This window comes from Hemitrygon akajei, chromosome 14 (assembly GCF_048418815.1).
Source record: "Hemitrygon akajei chromosome 14, sHemAka1.3, whole genome shotgun sequence".
Classification (NCBI taxonomy): Eukaryota; Metazoa; Chordata; class Chondrichthyes; order Myliobatiformes; family Dasyatidae; genus Hemitrygon; species Hemitrygon akajei.
In genome coordinates, this window is record NC_133137.1 from 49,049,631 (window position 1) to 49,069,567 (window position 19,937).

General features: G+C 42.6%; 1 protein-coding gene across 1 annotated transcript in view; it reads left to right on the plus strand.

The window, feature by feature from the left end:
- Positions 1-19,937, plus strand: part of fgd6 (FYVE, RhoGEF and PH domain containing 6) — a 144,085-nt gene that overhangs the window by 21,243 nt on the left and 102,905 nt on the right. Inside the window, exon 2 of the mRNA XM_073065985.1 lies at positions 3,459-5,778. Coding sequence (XP_072922086.1) covers positions 3,459-5,778 — 2,320 coding nt within the window. The remainder of the gene's footprint in view (positions 1-3,458; positions 5,779-19,937) is intronic.

Sequence of the window (19,937 nt, forward strand, 5' to 3'; positions counted from 1 at the left end):
CAATACGGGGAGAAAAAATGAGGTACGAACGCAAGCTAGCCAGGAATATAAAGGAGGATAGCAAAAGCTTTTTTAGGTATGTGAAGAGAAAGAAGATAGTTAAGAACAATGTTGGGCCCTTGAAGAATGAATTGGGTGAAATTGTTATGGGAAACAGAGAAATGGTAGAAGAATTTAATAAGTACTTTAGATCTGTCTTCACTAGGGAAGACACAAACAATCTCCCAGATGTATGGATGGGCCAAGGACATAGGGTAACAGAGGAAATTAAACAGATTGACATTAGGAAGGAAACGGTGATGAGTAGACTGATGGGACTGAAGGCTAACAAATCCCCAGGTCCAGATGGTCTGCATCCTAGGGTACTAAAGGAGGTGGCTCTTGAAATTGCGGATGCATTGGTTATCATTTTCCAATGTTCCTTAGATTCAGGATCAGTTCCTGAGGATTGGAGAATGGCTAATGTTATCCCACTTTTTAAGAAAGGAGGGAGGGAGGAAACAGAGAACTATCATCCTGTCAGCCTAACATCAGTAGTGAGGAAGATGCTAGAGTCCATTATTAAGGATGAAATAGTGGCATATCTAGATAGCAGTGATAGGATTGGGCTGAGCCAGCATGGATTTACCAAGGGCAAATCATGCTTGACTAATCTATTGGAGTTTTTCGAGGATGTAACCAGGAAGTTGGACAAAGGAGATCCAGTGGATGTAGTGTACCTCTATTTTCAGAAGGCATTTGATAAGGTGCCACATCGGAGATTGGTGGGTAAAATCAGAGCTCATGGCATTGGGGGGAAGATATTGACATGGATAGAAAACTGGTTGGCAGATAGAAAGCAAAGGGTAGCGGTGAATGGGTGTTTCTCGGAATGGCAGGTGGTGACTAGTGGTGTGCCACAGAGCTCGGTAATGGGACCACAGCTGTTTACGATTTACATCAACGATTTAGATGAAGACATTGAGAATAACATCAGCAAGTTTGCTGATGATACTAAGCTGGGTGGCAGTGTGACATGTGATGAGGATGTTAGGAGAATTCAGGGTGACTTGGATAGGCTGGGTGAGTGGGCAGATACTTGGCAGATGACGTTTAATGTGAATAAGTGTGAGGTTGTCCACTTTGGGAGTAAGAACAGGAAGGCAGATTATTATCTGAACGGTGTAGAGTTAGGAAAGGGAGAAATACAAAGAGATCTAGGAGTCCTTGTTCATCAGTCACTGAAGGTGAATAAGCAAGTGCAGCAGGCAGTGAAGAAGGCTAATGGAATATTGGCCTTTATTACAAAGGGAATTGAGTACAAGAGCAAGGAAATCCTTTTGCATTTGTACAGGGCCCTGGTGAGACCACACCTGGAGTATTGTGTACAGTTTTGGTCTCCGGGATTAAGGAAGGACATCCTGGCTGTAGAGGAAGTGCAGCGTAGATTCACAAGGTTAATTCCTGGGATGTCCGGGCTGTCTTATGCAGAGAGGTTAGAGAGACTGGGCTTGTACACGCTGGAATTAAGGAGATTGAGAGGGGATCTGATTGCAACATATAAGATTATTAAGGACAAGATAGAAGCAGGAAATATGTTCCAGATGCCAGGAGAGTCCAGTACCAGAGGGCATGGTTTGAGAATAGGGGTAGGTCATTTAGGACAGTTAAGGAAAAACTTCTTCTCCCAGAGAGTTGTGGGGGTGTGGAATGCACTGACTCGGAAGGCAGTGGAGGCCAGTTCCCTGGATGCTTTCAAGAAGGAGCTAGATAGGTATCTTATGGATAGGGGGACAAGGCAGGAACTGGGTATTGATAGTAGATGATCAGCCATGATCTCAGAATGGCGGTGCAGGCTCGAAGGGCCGAATGGTCTACTTCTGCACCTATTGTTTATTGTCTAATAACGCCCCTCTATCTTAAGTGACTAAGCTAGTTTTGGATCCAGTCCACAAAAGTGCAAGCACCTTAATCTTCTGGATCAGCCTACCATGATGGATCTTATCAAAACTTTTATTAAAGTTTTACTGAAGTCCATGTACACAATGCCAACTTCCTGCTATCATCAATCATCTTTGTCACATCAGAAAGCTCAGCCGAGTTTGTAAGATGTGACCTTCTGTTTACAAAGCCATTCTGGTTATCCTTAACAAGTTTATGCTTTTCCAAATGCAACTGGATCTTCCCAGTAATTTCCCTACCACTTACGTAAGCTTGTCAGCCTGTAACTTCCTGCTTTGTTGTCCTCCTTAAACAAAGGAGCAGCATTGGCTATTCTCCAGGCCTGTGGGACCTTGTCTGCAGCTAAAGATGTTACAAAATTTTCTGTCAAGGCCCCAGCAAACTCTTCTTGCCTCTTAAAGTCCTATCAATTTGGAGGGAAAAATAAATGCTTAGCCAAAATACTGATATTAGCTGTGAAAATGTGATTAATTCTGTCAAACTTTATAAAATTCTTGCAAGCTTTTTGTTTTGCTTTCAAATTTTGTTTAGCTGTAAAATTAATCCTTGTGCTTTTGGCTGTTTAACCAACTACCCTTCTATCTATTAACTCTTCCCAGTTAATTGGGCTACTAATTTGAGACAGCTCTTAAATAACAAACAATAATTGAGAAAAAAGGCGGGATTCCTTTTGTTTATTTGGGACACCATGCTGCTTAATTGGAACAGGAGACTATTGCCGAGCAGTTTCTATCTAGCAACAGTCGCATGCGATACTACACACTGCTTAGAGTGAACAGTTTTTTAAATAGCGTCACTTCCGTGTGTTTGTGTTCGTAAAGCAGTGATTTTTGTCACTGATAGTTGGTGAGAAATAAACAGTAAGACAATTCAAAACTGTTCTGCTCACTGCGGTTTCAAGCATTCAAACCGCAGTGAGCAGAACAGTTTTGAATTGTCTTACCAGAAATGGCTGGCAGTGAAAATGAAATAATTGTACTACCTCAACAAGTTAGGGACTACAAAGAATTTGAAGGTATCAACAATCATCTTGAATGTTGCAAAGAAAATGAAGATTTGGTGGATGCAATTGTCGATTATGTTGAATGAAGGCAGTCCATTATCTGCGTTAGGTGCCTGCGCTGATTTTGTTTATTTACAGTCAAGCAAAAGAACATGGCAGTGTACGCTGGATGAATCCTCTGTCGATAACTATTAGGAACCCAATCAGTTTTATAGTACTGTATTGGTAATGTTCTAATTAGTTCTGTATTTCATTTAATATGTAATGTGTTACTCAATTAAAGGGTAGTTTGTCTTTTTTTTAATTCCTTTTTAATTATTTCCATGAAACTTTCAGCTAATTGGGGCAGCAGCTTAAAATGGATCACAATGTACTGGTCCTGATGTGTCCCAAATAATCAGAATCCACTGTTTTTATTCTTTGCTCTTCCAAAACATCTAAATTTGCCATTTTTAATTTGGTTATAGTTATATACAAAATAGATTTGTTCTGATGTTTATCTTTTATCTTGTAGAAATAAAGAAGCCTCCAGTGGCCCCTAAACCTCGATTTGTGTTGGTCAAGAAGCCGCCACCTCCTCCAGTTGCACCGAAGCCAGATGTTATCATTTTGGATTCTTTATCAGCACAAAAAGGATCAAAGCCAGCATTAGCACCAAAACCGGTATTGTCAAAAATCACACCAGTGGCTGAAGTGAAACCAACACCACTACAAAATTATAAGTGGTCAGAGGAAATTAAAAGTGAATTGTGTGAAAAAGCAAAGTATCCTGTTTCTGAAGACAGTGATGGAATGCAGAGGGGAGATTGTGAATTGACTGGTCAATACATCATATCAAACTGCTTATGTAAAAGTGAATGTGAACACAAATATGTAAATGGTGAAAATACCTGTAAAACCAAAACAGTCATTGAGCATTTAGGCAAACTGAAAACTTTTGAACCTAACAAAAAATATGACCAAACAAAATATTCTCCTCAGGCAAAGCACAGGTCCGAGACTCAGCATAGTGATATTGTCAACAAGCACCAGGTAATTAGCAAAACTTGCTTCCTGGATCAGAAATTTAAGGATGTCTTAACTCAGGTTGTAACACCAAATAATTACCTTCCAAGACAGAAGGATACACATGGTGATGGAGATGTTAAATTGCTCAGTAGCAACAATGGGCAAAGTGAACTCTTCAGTACTGATCAAAATATAAGAAATTCCAAAAGTACAGGAAAGGGCAATGAAATTAAAATTGCCAGTTATCGGGCAGTGATGAAAAATGAGAAAAGTTGCCAATCTATGGGTACTGACCCCATTGAGAGAGTGCACGAGAGCCAGGCAAAAGTTGCTTTTGCAGTTGATGAAAAGGATAAGTTGATTTTTCAGGATTCTAACTTAATTACTGCTTCAACATCCAATGCAGCACCTTGCTCCAAACCAGTTCCTATGCCAAAACCAAAAGCAGCACATCGGGTTGGCCTTGTCAGGCAAAAGTGTATAGATGACTGTGCAGAGGGTCCCAAAGTGACGTGTATTGATTCTTTTTCCAGAACTTCAGATGAACATACTTTAGATACCAGGAAATCATTTGTTCCCACGGATGGTTGCATTGTCTCCAGGTATAATAATTCAAATAAGACTTTTAGCACATCCTTTCATGGGAATAATGCTGAGTCTAGTCAAGCAAAAGAATCTTGTGTTCAAAGAGGTGTATCCTCCATAGATCCATGTCTGGGCTCTCTTTCCGAATTCAGGATATCTTCAGACTTGCAGAATAGAAGTAAAATTGAACAAATAAAGAGAGACTTGGAAAATGGTAACAGAACGTTGCCATCAGATGCAAAAAGTAGTTTTATTCGAAATACTTCAGTCTCTATGAGTTTGCCAAAGCATCTTGGATTGTCATTTGCTCAGACGCAGCCTGAGTCAAACAATGAAACTGGTTCAGACTTCAAAAAAGAAACTACTAAAATGAGCATTTCTCCAAAGCCCATTCCCAAAAAACCACAGCGTCACAGCATGCCTATAGCTGTTGCAGCTAGAAGAGATGTGCCAACAAGTAGTCCTAACAATGCAAGTAGAGCACGAGAGAATAATTCAAAAGAGGGACATAACAGATTATTAAGCAGAGGTACTGATTTGTACACTAATGAGCATGAAGCAATTTGTCAAAATGAGAAACCTATATGGAAACTTGCACATCCGATTCTGCCTCTCCCACAGAGTCCTACCACAGCGGCAGTGTCTAGTAATTCACAAGATGATGAAGAGCTTACTGCAAAGCCAAGGGCTAAATCTTTGTCATCTGCAGATACTGAAAAACCGGAAAAGTCTACAAAAGTGGCTTCAAAGAAAAATTCATTTAAGAGGATCCTTGCTATAAAGCTATCTGCTAAGGTGAAGAATGACTTTCAGAGATTTTTGTCAAAAGGCAGCTGTTCACTAGACAGCATGTCATCTGTACATGATTCAGAAAAAAACTACCAAGATGACCATCAGTGCATTTCAGGGTTGCAGATAGGTGATCAAAAGAAAAGACCAACAAAAGCGCATTCTACAGATTCTTGTCTTCCAATGGCAAAGGACCACAAGCCTAAAAATCTCTCTAAACTGGCAAATAATTTTACCGTTCAGCAAGAGTCTTGTATTGACCTGAAAAAAGATTGCCCAGGGAATGCTAAAGCAAAATTTCACTCTAAATATGAAAATATAAGCCCAAATTTTGATTGGAAAAATTCATCCAGTGTCGAAGACTCTGATACACTCATTTATGAGATAGAACCGTATGCAGTTTCAAACTGCTATCAAAAGTATGGAGCAAGTCCGGAAAACCGATGTATCAGGTAATTATGCAAATACTTCACTGTAGACATGCATAAAAGTTTATTGTACATGAAAATTGAGTATCATAGCATGAGGCAAGCTAAATAGGTTCCAATTCCTTTACACTGAACCATGTGGAATAATGATGGTGCAATTTCTTATAAAGGCTAGAGTCAAAAATTTGTCTCATTTAAGTTGTGCTCACTTTTAACCACTTAAAGGATCCTTTTCTTCTTTTGCAGTTTAAAGGGAAGTGAGAGCTTGTTTGTAAAATAACGGCCCTGTTCAGTGCCAATGGAAAACCTAGATTTTTACTCTTCACCTATAGGCAAACCGGTTGCACCTCAGCAGAGCCAAAATCAATAACCCTGCTGGTGGCTTTGCTAATGCCATTGTGAAGAATTAAACAAGCTTGGCAATGTATGGGAACATTAAAGTGAATTTGGATAGTAGTGAAATAAAGCCAAAAGAGAGAAGTTAGAGTAGTAGCAAGTGGGGGGAAAAAAGGGTAAAATCGTATCTATAATCCAGCATCCTAAGAATCTTTTCTGGGTTGTTGGATGTTACTCCAATTATCTTAAAACACTTTAATTTCATTTTGTTTTTAACATTTTTCATATTAGTATAATGAATTTTCCAGTGAGCCCAGTTATTTTGAAGGAAGCAGGAAACTGAGCTGTGGTGAGTTCAGAGAGCAGAGCAAACATAACTCTAAATTTCAGTTTATATGTTTTAGCTTGTATAACTGGAGATTAAACAAACTGATTTCCAGACCCCTGCCCACACGCCAAGCATTGTGTTTGCCACATGCCCTACCCACACTCTGAATGGACCCTGCTCTAGGTCCACCTTCTAGGTGTTAAGGCTAAACATTACAAAAAAGCTGATCTGGGATAGCAATCTGCTTAATTTGTGTTAACTTTAGACTTCTCGTCAGAATGTTGCTTGTCTGATGCTATGTGCCTATAATACTGCTGTAGGTAAGTTTTTCATTTCATGCGTGCATACATGTACTTGCTGGTATGACATTAACGCCGACTGGCTTTTGATGAGGGTTCAATGTACCATTTAGTGAGTCAGGTTAAAGAACAGTGGGATCTCCAAACAAACAGAGATTAGATTATCAGTTTTATTGTAAATGACAGAAACATTTACAATGTACAGAAGTATGTTAAAATGATAAAATTAAAGACATTGTATTGTGTAGCACTCACAACAAAGTAAATGAACTCAGGGCACAAATAAAAGTTAATGGGCTTGATCAAGTTGGCTTTACAAAAATGTAGGGAAGCTGGGCATGACATTTTGTAGGCCATTCACCATCTAGGAAGCATGGGCAGCGTGGAAAAAGGGTAGAAGAGGAGATGATCAGTGCAGAGGTGAGAAATAATCTTGGTTGGCAGGTGATGACACAGAATTAGAATCAACATAGATTGTGTTCAGAAATAGTGAAATAAAGGCATAAAGCCCTTTGTGCTGGGGCCAGTGTCTGTCAGATTGCAGAAGTGGAGTAGTGCACAGGGCTTTAAACTAATCTCAAGAGTGTAGTTTTCTAGTGGCAGGATGTTCACTCAAAGGAAATGAGGGAGCAATAGCACAAGATAGTGAAGGGAAGGTTTAAAAATCAAAATATGATGGGATTAAAAATAAGCAGATGTGTGGCAGGAAATGAATACAACTTAAGTAAAGATGATTAAAAAGTTTTAAAAATGTGAAAAGGCTCTTTAACTGAATGCATACGGCATTTGGAATAAGTTAGATGAGTTGACAGTGCAATTAGTAGCAAATGAATTGATTTAACAGATATTAAGAGACATGGTTCAGAGTAACTTGTACTGGGATCTCAATAGTCCAGGTTCTTTGATATTCCAAATGAATAGGTGACAATAGAAAAGAAATGGGTGGCTTTGTTAATCGAGGAAAGCATTGGTGCAGTGGCAAATAGGAATATAAAAGTAGTGAATCAAAGTGTGGATTAAGGGATAGCTGAGGAAAGATGGTACAGATTGGAGAAGTCTACAGGCTCCAAAAATGTTGCCTATCAGTAGAACAAAGCATAAATGGAAAAATATCAAAGCCATGTAAGTAGGCAATGGCAAATATCATAGATGATTTTTATCTGCTAAATGGCAAGGGTATCTATCATAGAAGAGAAATTTATGGGGTGCACCAGGGATTGTTTCTTAGAATAATGTGTTGTAGAACCAATCCAAAACAGACTGTTTAAAATATGATAAAGCACAATGAGATGGGATTCATAAGACATTTAATGAGGAATGATTATAAAAGTTACAATTTGACGGCAAGCAATCTCTGGTCCAAAAGCAATGTCCTCAAGTTGAATAAGAACTTTTACAAAAGTATGAAATAAGCTGTCTAGACTGAGAAAGTAGCCTAAGTGAAATGTTAGTAAATGAACAGTTTCAACAAAATTCCAGGGATATATGAAAATGACGAAGGCAGAGAAGTACGGGACCACTAGAGGGCAGGACTGGGGGAGTAATGGGAAACAGGTAACTTTAAACAAATATTTTTTATTAGTCTCCATAATGGAGGATACTGCAAATATTCCAATGATAATAGATGGCCTACTTTCCAATAGCATGGAGGAACTTATAACAACTCATATCAAGAGATGAAAGGTATTAGTGAAACGAATGGGCTTAGAGGCAGACAAATCACTGCAACCAGAGAGCTGGTTGCAAAAATGGAAGTTTCTTTCAAAATGTGCATAGCAATGAATTGGAAACTGTAGAAGGTAGGAAGCTGTATGCGGACTGAATTTACATTTGTTATTGGCAAGATGCTGAAGTCTAATGGTCTTTCTGATGACTATACCTACAAGGAGTGCACCCGATTTCAGCTCCTGATTGACAAGGTCAGGGAACTGGAGCAGGATACTCTCAGGACCATCCTGGGAGTGGAATACCTCATAGATGAGGCTTTTACTGAGGTGGTTACACCAAGAGTGCAGGCTTCAGATAGTTGATGGATAACCACCAGAAGTAAGGGGTGTAACCAGTCAGTGCAGGGTTCCCCCTGTGGCCATTCCCCTAAGCAACAAGTATAACCCTGAGGGTATTGCTGGGGGAGATGACCTATCAGGGTGCAGCAATAGCAGCCAGGCCAGTGGCTCTGTGGCCAGCTCTGGAGCTCAACAGGAAAGGGTAAAGTCAGGCAAAATAGGAGACTTGATAGGGAGAGGGATGCACCCCAGATTCTGGGGCTGCAAAAGAGAAGCCAGGATGGTGGGTTGCATTCCAGGTGTTGGGTCCAGGATATCTGAGAGTAGTTGCAGAAGATTCTCAAGATCATCTAGGTCTTTTCAAGGTAAGAGGTCATTGTGTGCATTGGAACCAATGACATGGGTAGAAAGGAGGAAGAGGTCCTATGTACAGGGAGAGTATAGGGAGTTAGGCAAGAGGCTAAAGAGCAGGACTTCCAAGATGGTAATCTCTGGATTACTCCCAGTGCAATGTGCTGGTCAGGGCAGGTATAGGATGATAGTACAGATGAATGAGTGGCTGAGGATCTGGTACAGAGGGCAGGATTGGAGCTTTCTGGATCATTGGGATCTCTTCTGGGGAAGGTATGACCTGTACATAAAGGACAGGTTATACCTGAACCCAAAAGGGGGGGGGGGGGGGGACCAATATCCTTGTGGGCAGATTTGCTAGAGCTGGTGGGAGTGGTTAAACTAATTTGGCAGGGGGGTGAGACCTGGAGTGACAGGGCTGAGGATAGGGGCAGTTGGTATACAAGTTGATGCAGTGTGTAGTGAGACTGTCAGGAAGGACAGGTAGATGATAGGGCAAAGTTGCAGTCAGTGAGATGAGGTGAAGTGAAATATGGGGCAAAATCAAAAAGGGTGATGAATACAGGACTGAGGGTGTTACACTTCATTGCATGCAGTATGCGGAATAAGATAGATCTTGTAACGCAGTTAGAAATTGGCAGGTATGACATTATGGGCGTCACTGAGTTGTGGCTGAAAGAAGTTCATAGTTGGGAAATTAACACCCAAAGATACACTTTGTATCGAAAGGACAGGCAGTGAGACAGAGGGGGTGGGGTTGCTCTGCTGGTTTAAAAAAAGTGAAATAAAATCCTTAGAAATAAGTGACAGGATTGGACAACGTAGAATCCTTATGAGTAGAGTTAAAAAAGAACTGTATGGCAAAAAGACCCTGATGGGAATTGTATACAAGCCCCCATACAAGTAGCCAGGATATGGGATATAAATTCCAGCAAGAAATAGAAAAGGCATGTAGTAAGGATGGGGGTTTCAATATGCAAGTAGATTGGGAAAATCAGGTTGCTCCTGGATCCCAAGAGAGGGAATTTGTAGAATGCGTACGAGATGGCTTTTTAGAGCAGCTTGAGGTTGAACCACTAGGGGAAAGACAATTCGAGATTGAGTGTTGTGTAATGAACCAGGTTTGATTAAGGAACTTAAGGTAAAGGAGCCCTTAGGAAGCAGTGATATGATAGAATTCACCCTGCAATTTGAGAGTGAGAAGATAAAGTCAGATGTATCATTATTCCAGTGGAGTTAAGGGAATTAGAGATGTGACAGAGGAGTTGGCCAGAGTTGATTGGAGACTAGCAAAGATGATGACAGAGCAGCAATGGCTGGAGTAGCCGCAGGATAGATACATCCTGAAGATGAAGTATTCTAAAGAGAGGATGAGGCAAGTATAGCTGACAAGGCAAGGACAACATAAAAGCAAAAATGGGCTTATAGTATAGCAAAAATTAGTGGGGAATTAGAAGATTGGGCAACTAAAAACCAAGGTGATGCTTTAGAAAATGACGCTGGAGAAATAGCAATGGGGGGTCAAAGAAATAATGGATGCACTTAATAAGTATTTTGCATCAGTCTTCATTGTGGAAAACACTAACCATATGCCAGAAATTCAAGCATGTCAGGGGGCAGGAGTGAATGTTGTTGCTATTACTAATGAGGTCCTTGGGAAGCTGAAAGGTCTGAAGGTAGATAAACCACCTGGACCAGATGGACTACTACCAGGGTTCTGAAAGAGGTAGCTGAAGAGATTGTGAAGGCATTAGTAATGATCTTTCAAGACTCCCTAGATTCAAGTCTAGATGTGATTGTTGTGGGTAAGACAATACTAATTCTGCAATGGTTCTGGAGAATTGCAAATGTCATTCCACTCTTTCTAAGAAAGGAAAGAGGCAGAAAAGGAAATTGTAGGCTAGTTCGCCTGACTTCAGTGGTTGGGAAGATGCTGGAGTCTATTATTAAGGAAGATGTTTCAGAGTACTTGGAAGCACATGATAAAATAGGCTAAAGTCAACATCAATTCCTGAAGGGCAAGTCTTGCCTGACAAATATGTTGGAATTCTTTTAGGAAATAACTGGCAGGGTAACAAAGGAGAATCAGTGGACTTCATTTATTTAGATTTCAGAAGGCCTTCGACAAGGTGCCACAATGAGGCTGCTTAGCAAAATCAGAGCCTCTGTTATTACAGGAAAGATACGAGCATGGATAGAAAATTGTCTGACTGGCAAGAGACAAAGAGTTGTAATAACGAAGGCCTTTTCTGGTCGGCTGCCGGTGGCTAGAGGTGTTACACAGGAGTCCTATTGGGACTGTTTCTTTTCATGTTATATGTCAATGATTTGGATGATGGAATTGATGGCATTGTGGCCAAATTTGCAGATGGTACAAAGATAGGTAGAGTGGCAGGTAGTGTTGAGAAGCATGAAGTCTGCGAAGGACATGGACAGATTGGGAGAATGGGCAAAGAGGTAGCAGATGGAATATAGTGTAGGGAAGTGTATAGTCATGCACTTTGGTAGGAAGAATAGAGGTGTTGAGTATTTTCTAAATGGGGTGAAAATGCAAAAATCAGAGGTGCAAAGGATCTTGGGAGTTCTGGTACAGAATTCCCTGAAGGTGAACTTGCAGGTTGATTCAGTGGAAAGAAGGCAGATGCAATATTAGCATTCATTTCAAGAGGTCTAGAATGCAAGAACAGGGATGTGATGCTGAGGCTTTATAAGGCATTGCTCAGACCGCACCTGGAGTATCGTGAGCAGTTTTGTGCCCCTTATCTAAGAAAAGGTGCTATCACTGGAGAGGGTCCAAGGAAGGTTCATGAGAATTATTCTGGAAATGAAAGGGTTAACATATGAGAAGTGTTTGATGGCTCTGGGCCTGTACTCACCCGAGATGAGAAGAATGAGGGGGGCATCTTGTTGATATTTATTGAATACAGAAAGTCCTAGATAGAATGGTTGTTTCTTGCATTTGGTGAGTCACGTACAAGAGGGTACAACCTCAGAAAAGAGGGATGTCCATTTAGAACAGAGATGAGAAGGAATTTCTTTAGCTAGATGGTGGTGAATTTGTGGAATTCATTGCCATGGCTGTAGAGGCCAAGGTATTGAGTATATTTAAAGTGAAGGTTGATGGGTTCTTGGTTATTCAGGGCATCAAAAGTTATGGAGAGAAGTCTGGAGAATGGGGTTAAGAGGGATAATAAATCAGCAATGATGGCAGAGCAGACTCAATGGGCCAATTAGCCTAATTCTGCTCCTGTGTCTTATGGTCCAAATTGAAGGAAAATGCACTTGGCATTTAGAGAAGCTGAATGCAATCAAACCAAGTCAATAAAGTTGTTTGAAAAGAAAATAAAGTTCCAGAAGTTGCCAAGGGTCTTTGTGGATAGAACAGGCAGATAAAGGGGAACCTGCAGTTGTACTTAATTTAGATTTCCAGCTGGCATTTTTACAAAGTGCCACCTAATAGGCACAAGGTAAAAGCTTAGAGGAAGTGTATTAATATGGATTGAAAACTGGTTATCATGTTGAAGACAGTTTTGGAATAGGTGAGTATTTTTCAGGCCAGGGGGAAGAAACGGGTAGAATGCCTCACTAGTGGAACTTTTGGCCCTCGTTTATTTTATCATTGTTAGTAATGACTTAGTGTGTGTGGGGAGGATGACACAAACATTATGAGGAGGGGATGCTTGGAGGAGGGTATTTGTACTCTTATGAAAGAATGTAGATAGGTTGAACAAACCTTGGCAAATGGAGTTGAATATAGCAAAATGTGAGAGTAATCAAAAGACAAACTTGTCTAAATAAGGAGAGATTGCTAAAAGGTGAAGTGCACAGTACTGTTGTACATGAATTATTAAGATGTTAGGATTATACAGTACGTTGTTTGGAAAGTACATGACCTCTTGGACTTTGTTGCAAGGAGGTTTGGAGTTTAAAAATAGTGAATTATTATTACAACTATACAGTGTTGTTCAGGCTGCATCTGGATCACTTGTGCTGTTTTGGTCTCCTTATTTGAGAAAATATACTAGCATTGGAGCAAGTCCAAAAGACATTCACTAGGCCAGATCTTAGGATGAGGAAGCTTCCTTTGAATGCTAAAAATCTGGGTCTGTCTGTGGAGTTTAAAAGAAAGAAAGATGATCTTATCAAAGCAAAAATTTAAGGGAGCATGACAAGGCATGACCACACCACGCTAGTGGAAACAAGGCACACAGTTATATGTGGGAAAGCATTTAAAACTAATGCTCTGGAATTTATTCTCACAGAACTTGCTGAGTCTCTAATTTCTGGAGGTAGATGCTTTTAAATATAGGTTGGTGAATTCAGTACTTTTTTAAAGTAGCTCTGGAGAGGAGTGGAGGAGTAAGACAGATAAGCCATAAATGTATTAAATGGTGAAACAGAAAAAAGGCGTCAATTGGCCCATGCCTTCATCAATTTATTTTTTTAATGTTTTCGAGTTGGCAACCTGTGTCTAGTGGATCACCGTCTAGGCCCTAGCTACTCATAATATGCGTCATTGATCTGGCTTAGAGAAACTGAATATCATATTTCTAAGTTTCCTTGTAGTCCTAAATTAGATTGGATTAGGAACAATGGACTACCTGAGTAGGTGGCAAATGGAATAACACATGGTCATCCACTTTGGTGAACATTTAAAAGAAACAGAATCTTTGATAAATGGTGAGAGATTCTTTTTTGATTTTCAGAACGTCCTGGATGTGCTTGTACATAAATCAGTATGTGAGTAGGTGTATAAGATGATGAGAGGCATTGATCGTGTGGCTGGTTAGAGGCTTTTTCCCCCAGGGTGAAATGGCTAGCACGAGAGGGCACAGTTTTAAGGTGCTTGGAAGTAGGTACAGAGGAGATGTCAGGGGTAAGTTTTTTTTAATGCAGAGAGTGGTGAGTGCGTGAAATGGGCTGCCAGCAACAGTGGTGGGGGCGGATACAGTAGGATCTTTTAATTGGTACATGGAGCTTAGAAAATTAGAGGGTTATGGGTAACCCGAGGTAATTTTTAAAGTAAGTACATATTCAGCACAGCATTGTTGGCTGAAGGGCCTGTATTGTGCTGTAGGTTTTCTATGCTCCCATGTGAGTAGGAGAGCAAGTGGCGTGTTAGCTTTTATGGCAAGAGGATTTGAATATGGGAATTATTATAAGGGAATTATTACACTTGTTTTGGGTCTTGGTTGGTCTGTACTTGGAGTATTGGTCTCTTTATCTAAGAAGGGAATGTACTGGAAGGTAAGGCAACAATTCCAAGTGACCATGGATCTTGACTTGATAATAGGAGACAGAAAGTAGTGGTAAAGGGTGTGTTTGTGACCAGCTATATACCACAGGGATCGGTGCTGAGACCCTTATTGTTTCTTATATGATTTGGGTTAATAAGTTTGCAGATGGCAGTGGTATTCATAGTGAGAAGGATAGTCTTGCACTGTAGGGTGATATTGATGTAAGATCGTTAGAGTAATCACAGATGGAAGGTAATTGTGATAGATGCAAGGTGATGCACTTCGGAAAGATGGATAAGGTTCAAAGTATACGACTGAAAATCTTCTTCTCCAGATAGCCATGAAACCAGGAAAGAAAAGAATGGCAGCACAATTATCAACCCCCAAATACCCCCTCCCTACAAAAAAAAATCAGAAATGGAACAGGCATATCAACCCCTCCCAAACTCCTTTCCTCCAAACTCCAAAAAAAAATGAGAAAGGTTGGGCGAAAAACACAGAATATAAAAAAACTATATGGGGGGGGTGGGGGAAGAGACCATAGTCCGTCCATATTCATAACCATATCCAAAACACAGAAAACCTGTGTAATATTCTCCAGGCACAGTGGCAGCCTCTCAACTCTCTGGCAGCAGAGCAGTCCCACCAGCAATCAAAAGGCAGTCCCTCCCTCTCCGGTAACAGAGCGATCACCAGCGATCAAAAGGCAGTCCCTCCCTCTCCGGTAACAGAGCGATCACCAGCAATCAAAAGGCAGTCTCCCCTCTCCGGTAACAGAGTGATCCCACCAGCGATCAAAAGACAGTCTCCCCTCTCCGGTAACAGAGCGATCCCACCAGTGATCAAAAGACAGTCTCCCCTCTCCGGTAACAGAGCGATCCCACCAGTGATCAAAAGGCAGTCTCCACTCTCCAGTAACAGAGCGATCCCACCAGTGATCAAAAGGCAGTCTCCACTCTCCGGTAACAGAGTGATCCCACCAGTGATCAAAAGGCAGTCTCCACTCTCCGGTAACAGAGCGATCCCCTGCAATCAAAAGGCAGTCTCCCCTCTCCGGTAACAGAGTGATCCCACCAGCGATCAAAAGGCAGTCTCCACTCTCCGGTAACAGAGCGATCCCCTGCGATCAAAAGGCAGTCTCCCCTCTCCGGTAACAGAGTGATCCCCTGCGATCAAAAGGCAGTCTCCCCTCTCCGGTAACAGAGCGATCCCCAGTGATCAAAAGACAGTCTCCCCTCTCCGGCTACAGAGCGATCCCCAGTGATCAAAAGGCAGTCTCCCCCTCTCCGGTAACAGAGCGATCCCCAGTGATCAAAAGGCAGTCTCCCCTCTCCGGTAACAGAGCGATCCCCAGTGATCAAAAGGCAGTCTCCCCTCTCCGGTAACAGAGTGATCCCACCAGCAATCAAAAGACAGTCTCCCCTCTCCGGTAACAGAGCGATCCCCAGTGATCAAAAGGCAGTCTCCACTCTCCGGTAACAGAGTGATCCCACCAGCGATCAAAAGACAGTCTCCCCTCTCCGGTAACAGAGTGATCCCACCAGCGATCAAAAGGCAGTCTCCCCTCTCCGGTAACAGAGCGATCCCACCAGTGATCAAAAGGCAGTCTCCCCTCTCCGGTAACAGAGCGATCCCCTGCGATCAAAAGGCAGTCTCCCCTCTCCGGTAACAGAGTGATCCCCTGCGATCAAAAGGCAGTCTCCCCTCTCCGGTAACAGAGTGATCCCACCAGCGATCAAAAGGCAGTCTCCACTCTCCAGTAACAGAGCGATCCCCTGCGATCAAAAGGCAGTCTCCCCTCTCCGGTAACAGAGTGATCCCCTGCGATCAAAAGGCAGTCTCCCCTCTCCGGTAACAGAGCGATCCCCAGTGATCAAAAGACAGTCTCCCCTCTCCGGCTACAGAGCGATCCCCAGTGATCAAAAGGCAGTCTCCCCCTCTCCGATAACAGAGCGATCCCCAGTGATCAAAAGGGAGTCTCCCCTCTCCGGTAACAGAGCGATCCCACCAGTGATCAAAAGGCAGTCTCCCCTCTCCGGTAACAGAGCGATCCCACCAGCGATCAAAAGGCAGTCTCCCCTCTCCGGTAACAGAGCGATCCCACCAGCGATCAAAAGGCAGTCTCCCCTCTCCGGTAACAGAGCGATCCCACCAGCGATCAAAAGGCAGTCTCCCCTCTCCGGTAACAGAGCGATCCCACCGGCGATCAAAAGGCAGTCTCCCCTCTCCGGTAACAGAGCGATCCCACCGGCGATCAAAACACAGTCTCCCCTCTCCGGTAACAGAGCGATCCCACCAGCGATCAAAAGACAGTCTCCCCTCTCCGGTAACAGAGTGATCACACCAGCGATCAAAAGGCAGTCTCCCCTCTCCGGTAACAGAGCGATCCCACCAGCGATCAAAACACAGTCTTCCCTCTCCGGTAACAGAGCGATCCCACCAGCGATCAAAAGGCAGTCTCCCCCTCTCCGATAACAGAGCGATCCCCAGTGATCAAAAGGGAGTCTCCCCTCTCCGGTAACAGAGCGATCCCACCAGTGATCAAAAGGCAGTCTCCCCTCTCCGGTAACAGAGCGATCCCCTGCGATCAAAAGGCAGTCTCCCCTCTCCGGTAACAGAGTGATCCCCTGCGATCAAAAGGCAGTCTCCCCTCTCCGGTAACAGAGCGATCCCACCAGCGATCAAAAGGCAGTCTCCCCTCTCCGGTAACAGAGCGATCCCACCAGCGATCAAAAGGCAGTCTCCCCTCTCCGGTAACAGAGCGATCCCACCAGCGATCAAAAGGCAGTCTCCCCTCTCCGGTAACAGAGCGATCCCACCAGCGATCAAAAGGCAGTCTCCCCTCTCCGGTAACAGAGCGATCCCACCGGCGATCAAAAGGCAGTCTCCCCTCTCCGGTAACAGAGCGATCCCACCGGCGATCAAAACACAGTCTCCCCTCTCCGGTAACAGAGCGATCCCACCAGCGATCAAAAGACAGTCTCCCCTCTCCGGTAACAGAGTGATCACACCAGCGATCAAAAGGCAGTCTCCCCTCTCCGGTAACAGAGCGATCCCACCAGCGATCAAAACACAGTCTTCCCTCTCCGGTAACAGAGCGATCCCACCAGCGATCAAAAGGCAGTCTCCCCTCTCCGGTAACAGAGTGATCACACCAGCGATCAAAAGACAGTCTCCCCTCTCCGGTAACAGAGTGATCCCACCAGTGATCAAAAGGCAGTCTCCCCTCTCCGGTAACAGAGCGATCCCACCAGCGATCAAAAGACAATCTCCCCTCTCCGGTAACAGAGTGATCCCACCAGCGATCAAAAGGCAGGCAGCCGGTGCTCACCCTCCGCATTTACCTCGATGTTTCAATCTCCCTCATCACTTTAGTTGGCAAACAATGGAAGCTTTAATCGGCAAAATGGAGTTGAACATCGACCCGCGCCCTGGCCCACAGTCTCCTTGCCTCGAGGTTCAAGTATGTTGCCTTTGCCTCCTGCAATCCTGGGTTTATGTTACAGCTTTAAAACATTGGTTAGGGCACAGCTTGAATACTTAATACAATTCTGTTAGTCACACTAAAGCATGTTGTTTACATGGATTTTAGTAAGGCATTTGAAAATGGTAGTTGATACAGAAAATTAAGATGCACATGATCTATGGTCACTTTGTAGTTTGGATTCAGAATTGCCTTGTCCATAGAAGACAGGAAGAGAGTTATTCTTACTGAGGGTCTGTGACCCATGCATTTCCGCAGGGTCAGTGCTGGAGCCTCTGTTGTTTGTGTTATATAAATGACTTGGATAAAAATGCAGATGGGGGGGTTAGTAAGTTTGCAGTTAACACAATGAGTGAAGTGGACAGTGCAGAGGATACACTGTCAAAGGATTTAGCAGAATATAGATCAGAGCAGAGAAATGGTAGGTGGACTTTAATGTGGGCAAGTGTGAGCAATTGTACATTGGGATGTCAAATTTAAGAAGTGTACAGTTAACGACAGGATACTTAACAGCATTGATGTACAGAGTGATCTTGGGGTCCAAGTCCATAGCTCCCTAAAAGTGGCCACATAAATAAATAGGTGGCAAAGGAGACGTAAAACTTCAGACCGCACTGACTATTGTGTGCAGTCCAGTGCAGGAAGGATGTGGAGGCTCAGGAAAGGCACAGCGGAGGTTGCCAGGATATTGCCTGGATTAGAGTGTAGGAACTACTGTATATGGAAAGATTGGATAAACTTTGGCTGTTTTCTCTAGAGCTTCAGAGGCTGAGGTAGATCTGATCGAAGATACAAGATCTGATATAATTATGAGGCATAGATAAGGTAGACATCTTTATTCGAGGGTAGAAATATTAAGTACTAGAGGACATGCATTCAAAATGAGAGGGTGGCAGATTAAAGAAAAGGTACAGAGCACTTTTTTTTTTACACCTAGTAGTAGGTGGCTGGAATCCGTTCCCTGAGTTAGTGGCATTTAAGAGGCTGTTGGATAGACATCTCTGATATTCCTATAAGGGTCATGTACATCAGAAGAGGTTTGGTTTAATTCTGATTCACAGTAAGTGCAGATATCATGAGCCAAAGGCTGTACTGTTTTGTGTTCTATGTAATTGCACTGGAGATGCATCTGGATGTTTGCTGGTTGCATTCAGTTAGAAGGAGAGAATGGACAGGATATTTGTTTTCCTTTGTGAGTTGGGGGACTGCGGGGCTGTCCTGATACAAGTATACAGTATTCAACAATGTAGACAGGGTAGATAATAGATAATGGTACCCATATCAGAGGCATCTGAGACTTGTCAGAATAGTTTTAATATTAGGGGTAAGTTTGGAAGGGATTAGAAGAAATTTTTTCACGAGAGTAATTGGAATCTGGAGTACGCTGTTTGAGGAGGTGATGGAGATGGCACTCTGACCATATTTAAGAAGAATTTAGATGAATGCTTGATTATCAAGGCATGGAAGGTTATGGACCAAATACTGCTCACTAGGGTGGGTATAAATGAATATGCGATCATTGGCATGGACATACTAGATCAAAGGAGCTACTTCTGAGCTACATGGCTCTCTCTCACGCTGACTCAGTTCAGGGCAAATGTGCGTAGGTGAACTGAAGTCCGAGAGTAGTTATTGCAGAAAAGGGCTATGGGGTTGAATACCTAATTGTTCCTTTGTCAGCAGATCTTAAAGGAAGATATAATGTTCAGGACTGTGAGGCAATTTGATGAGTTATTTGAGAAACATTTTCCATTGTGAGAAGGGTTGGTAACAAGAATACATGAATTTAAAATGTTTGAAGAAGCAGAAGGAAGAGGGAAAACATCTTTGTTAGCATTTACGGTTCCATGTGAATTTGGAAAATGTATGAACATGGACATTGAAAGAATTTATTAGAAACATAGAAAACCTACAGCACAACACAGGCCCTTTGGCCCACAAAGCTGTGCCGAACATGTCCTTACCTCAGAAATTACCTTGGGTTGCTCATAGCTCTCTATTTTTCTGAGCTCCATGTACTTGTCCAGGAGTCTTTTAAAAGACCCTATCTTTTCCGCCTCTGCCGCCGGCAGCCCATTCCACACGCTCGCCGGTCTTTCCATCTGGCTTACTGGTTTAGTGATACCAGAAACCAATTTAATT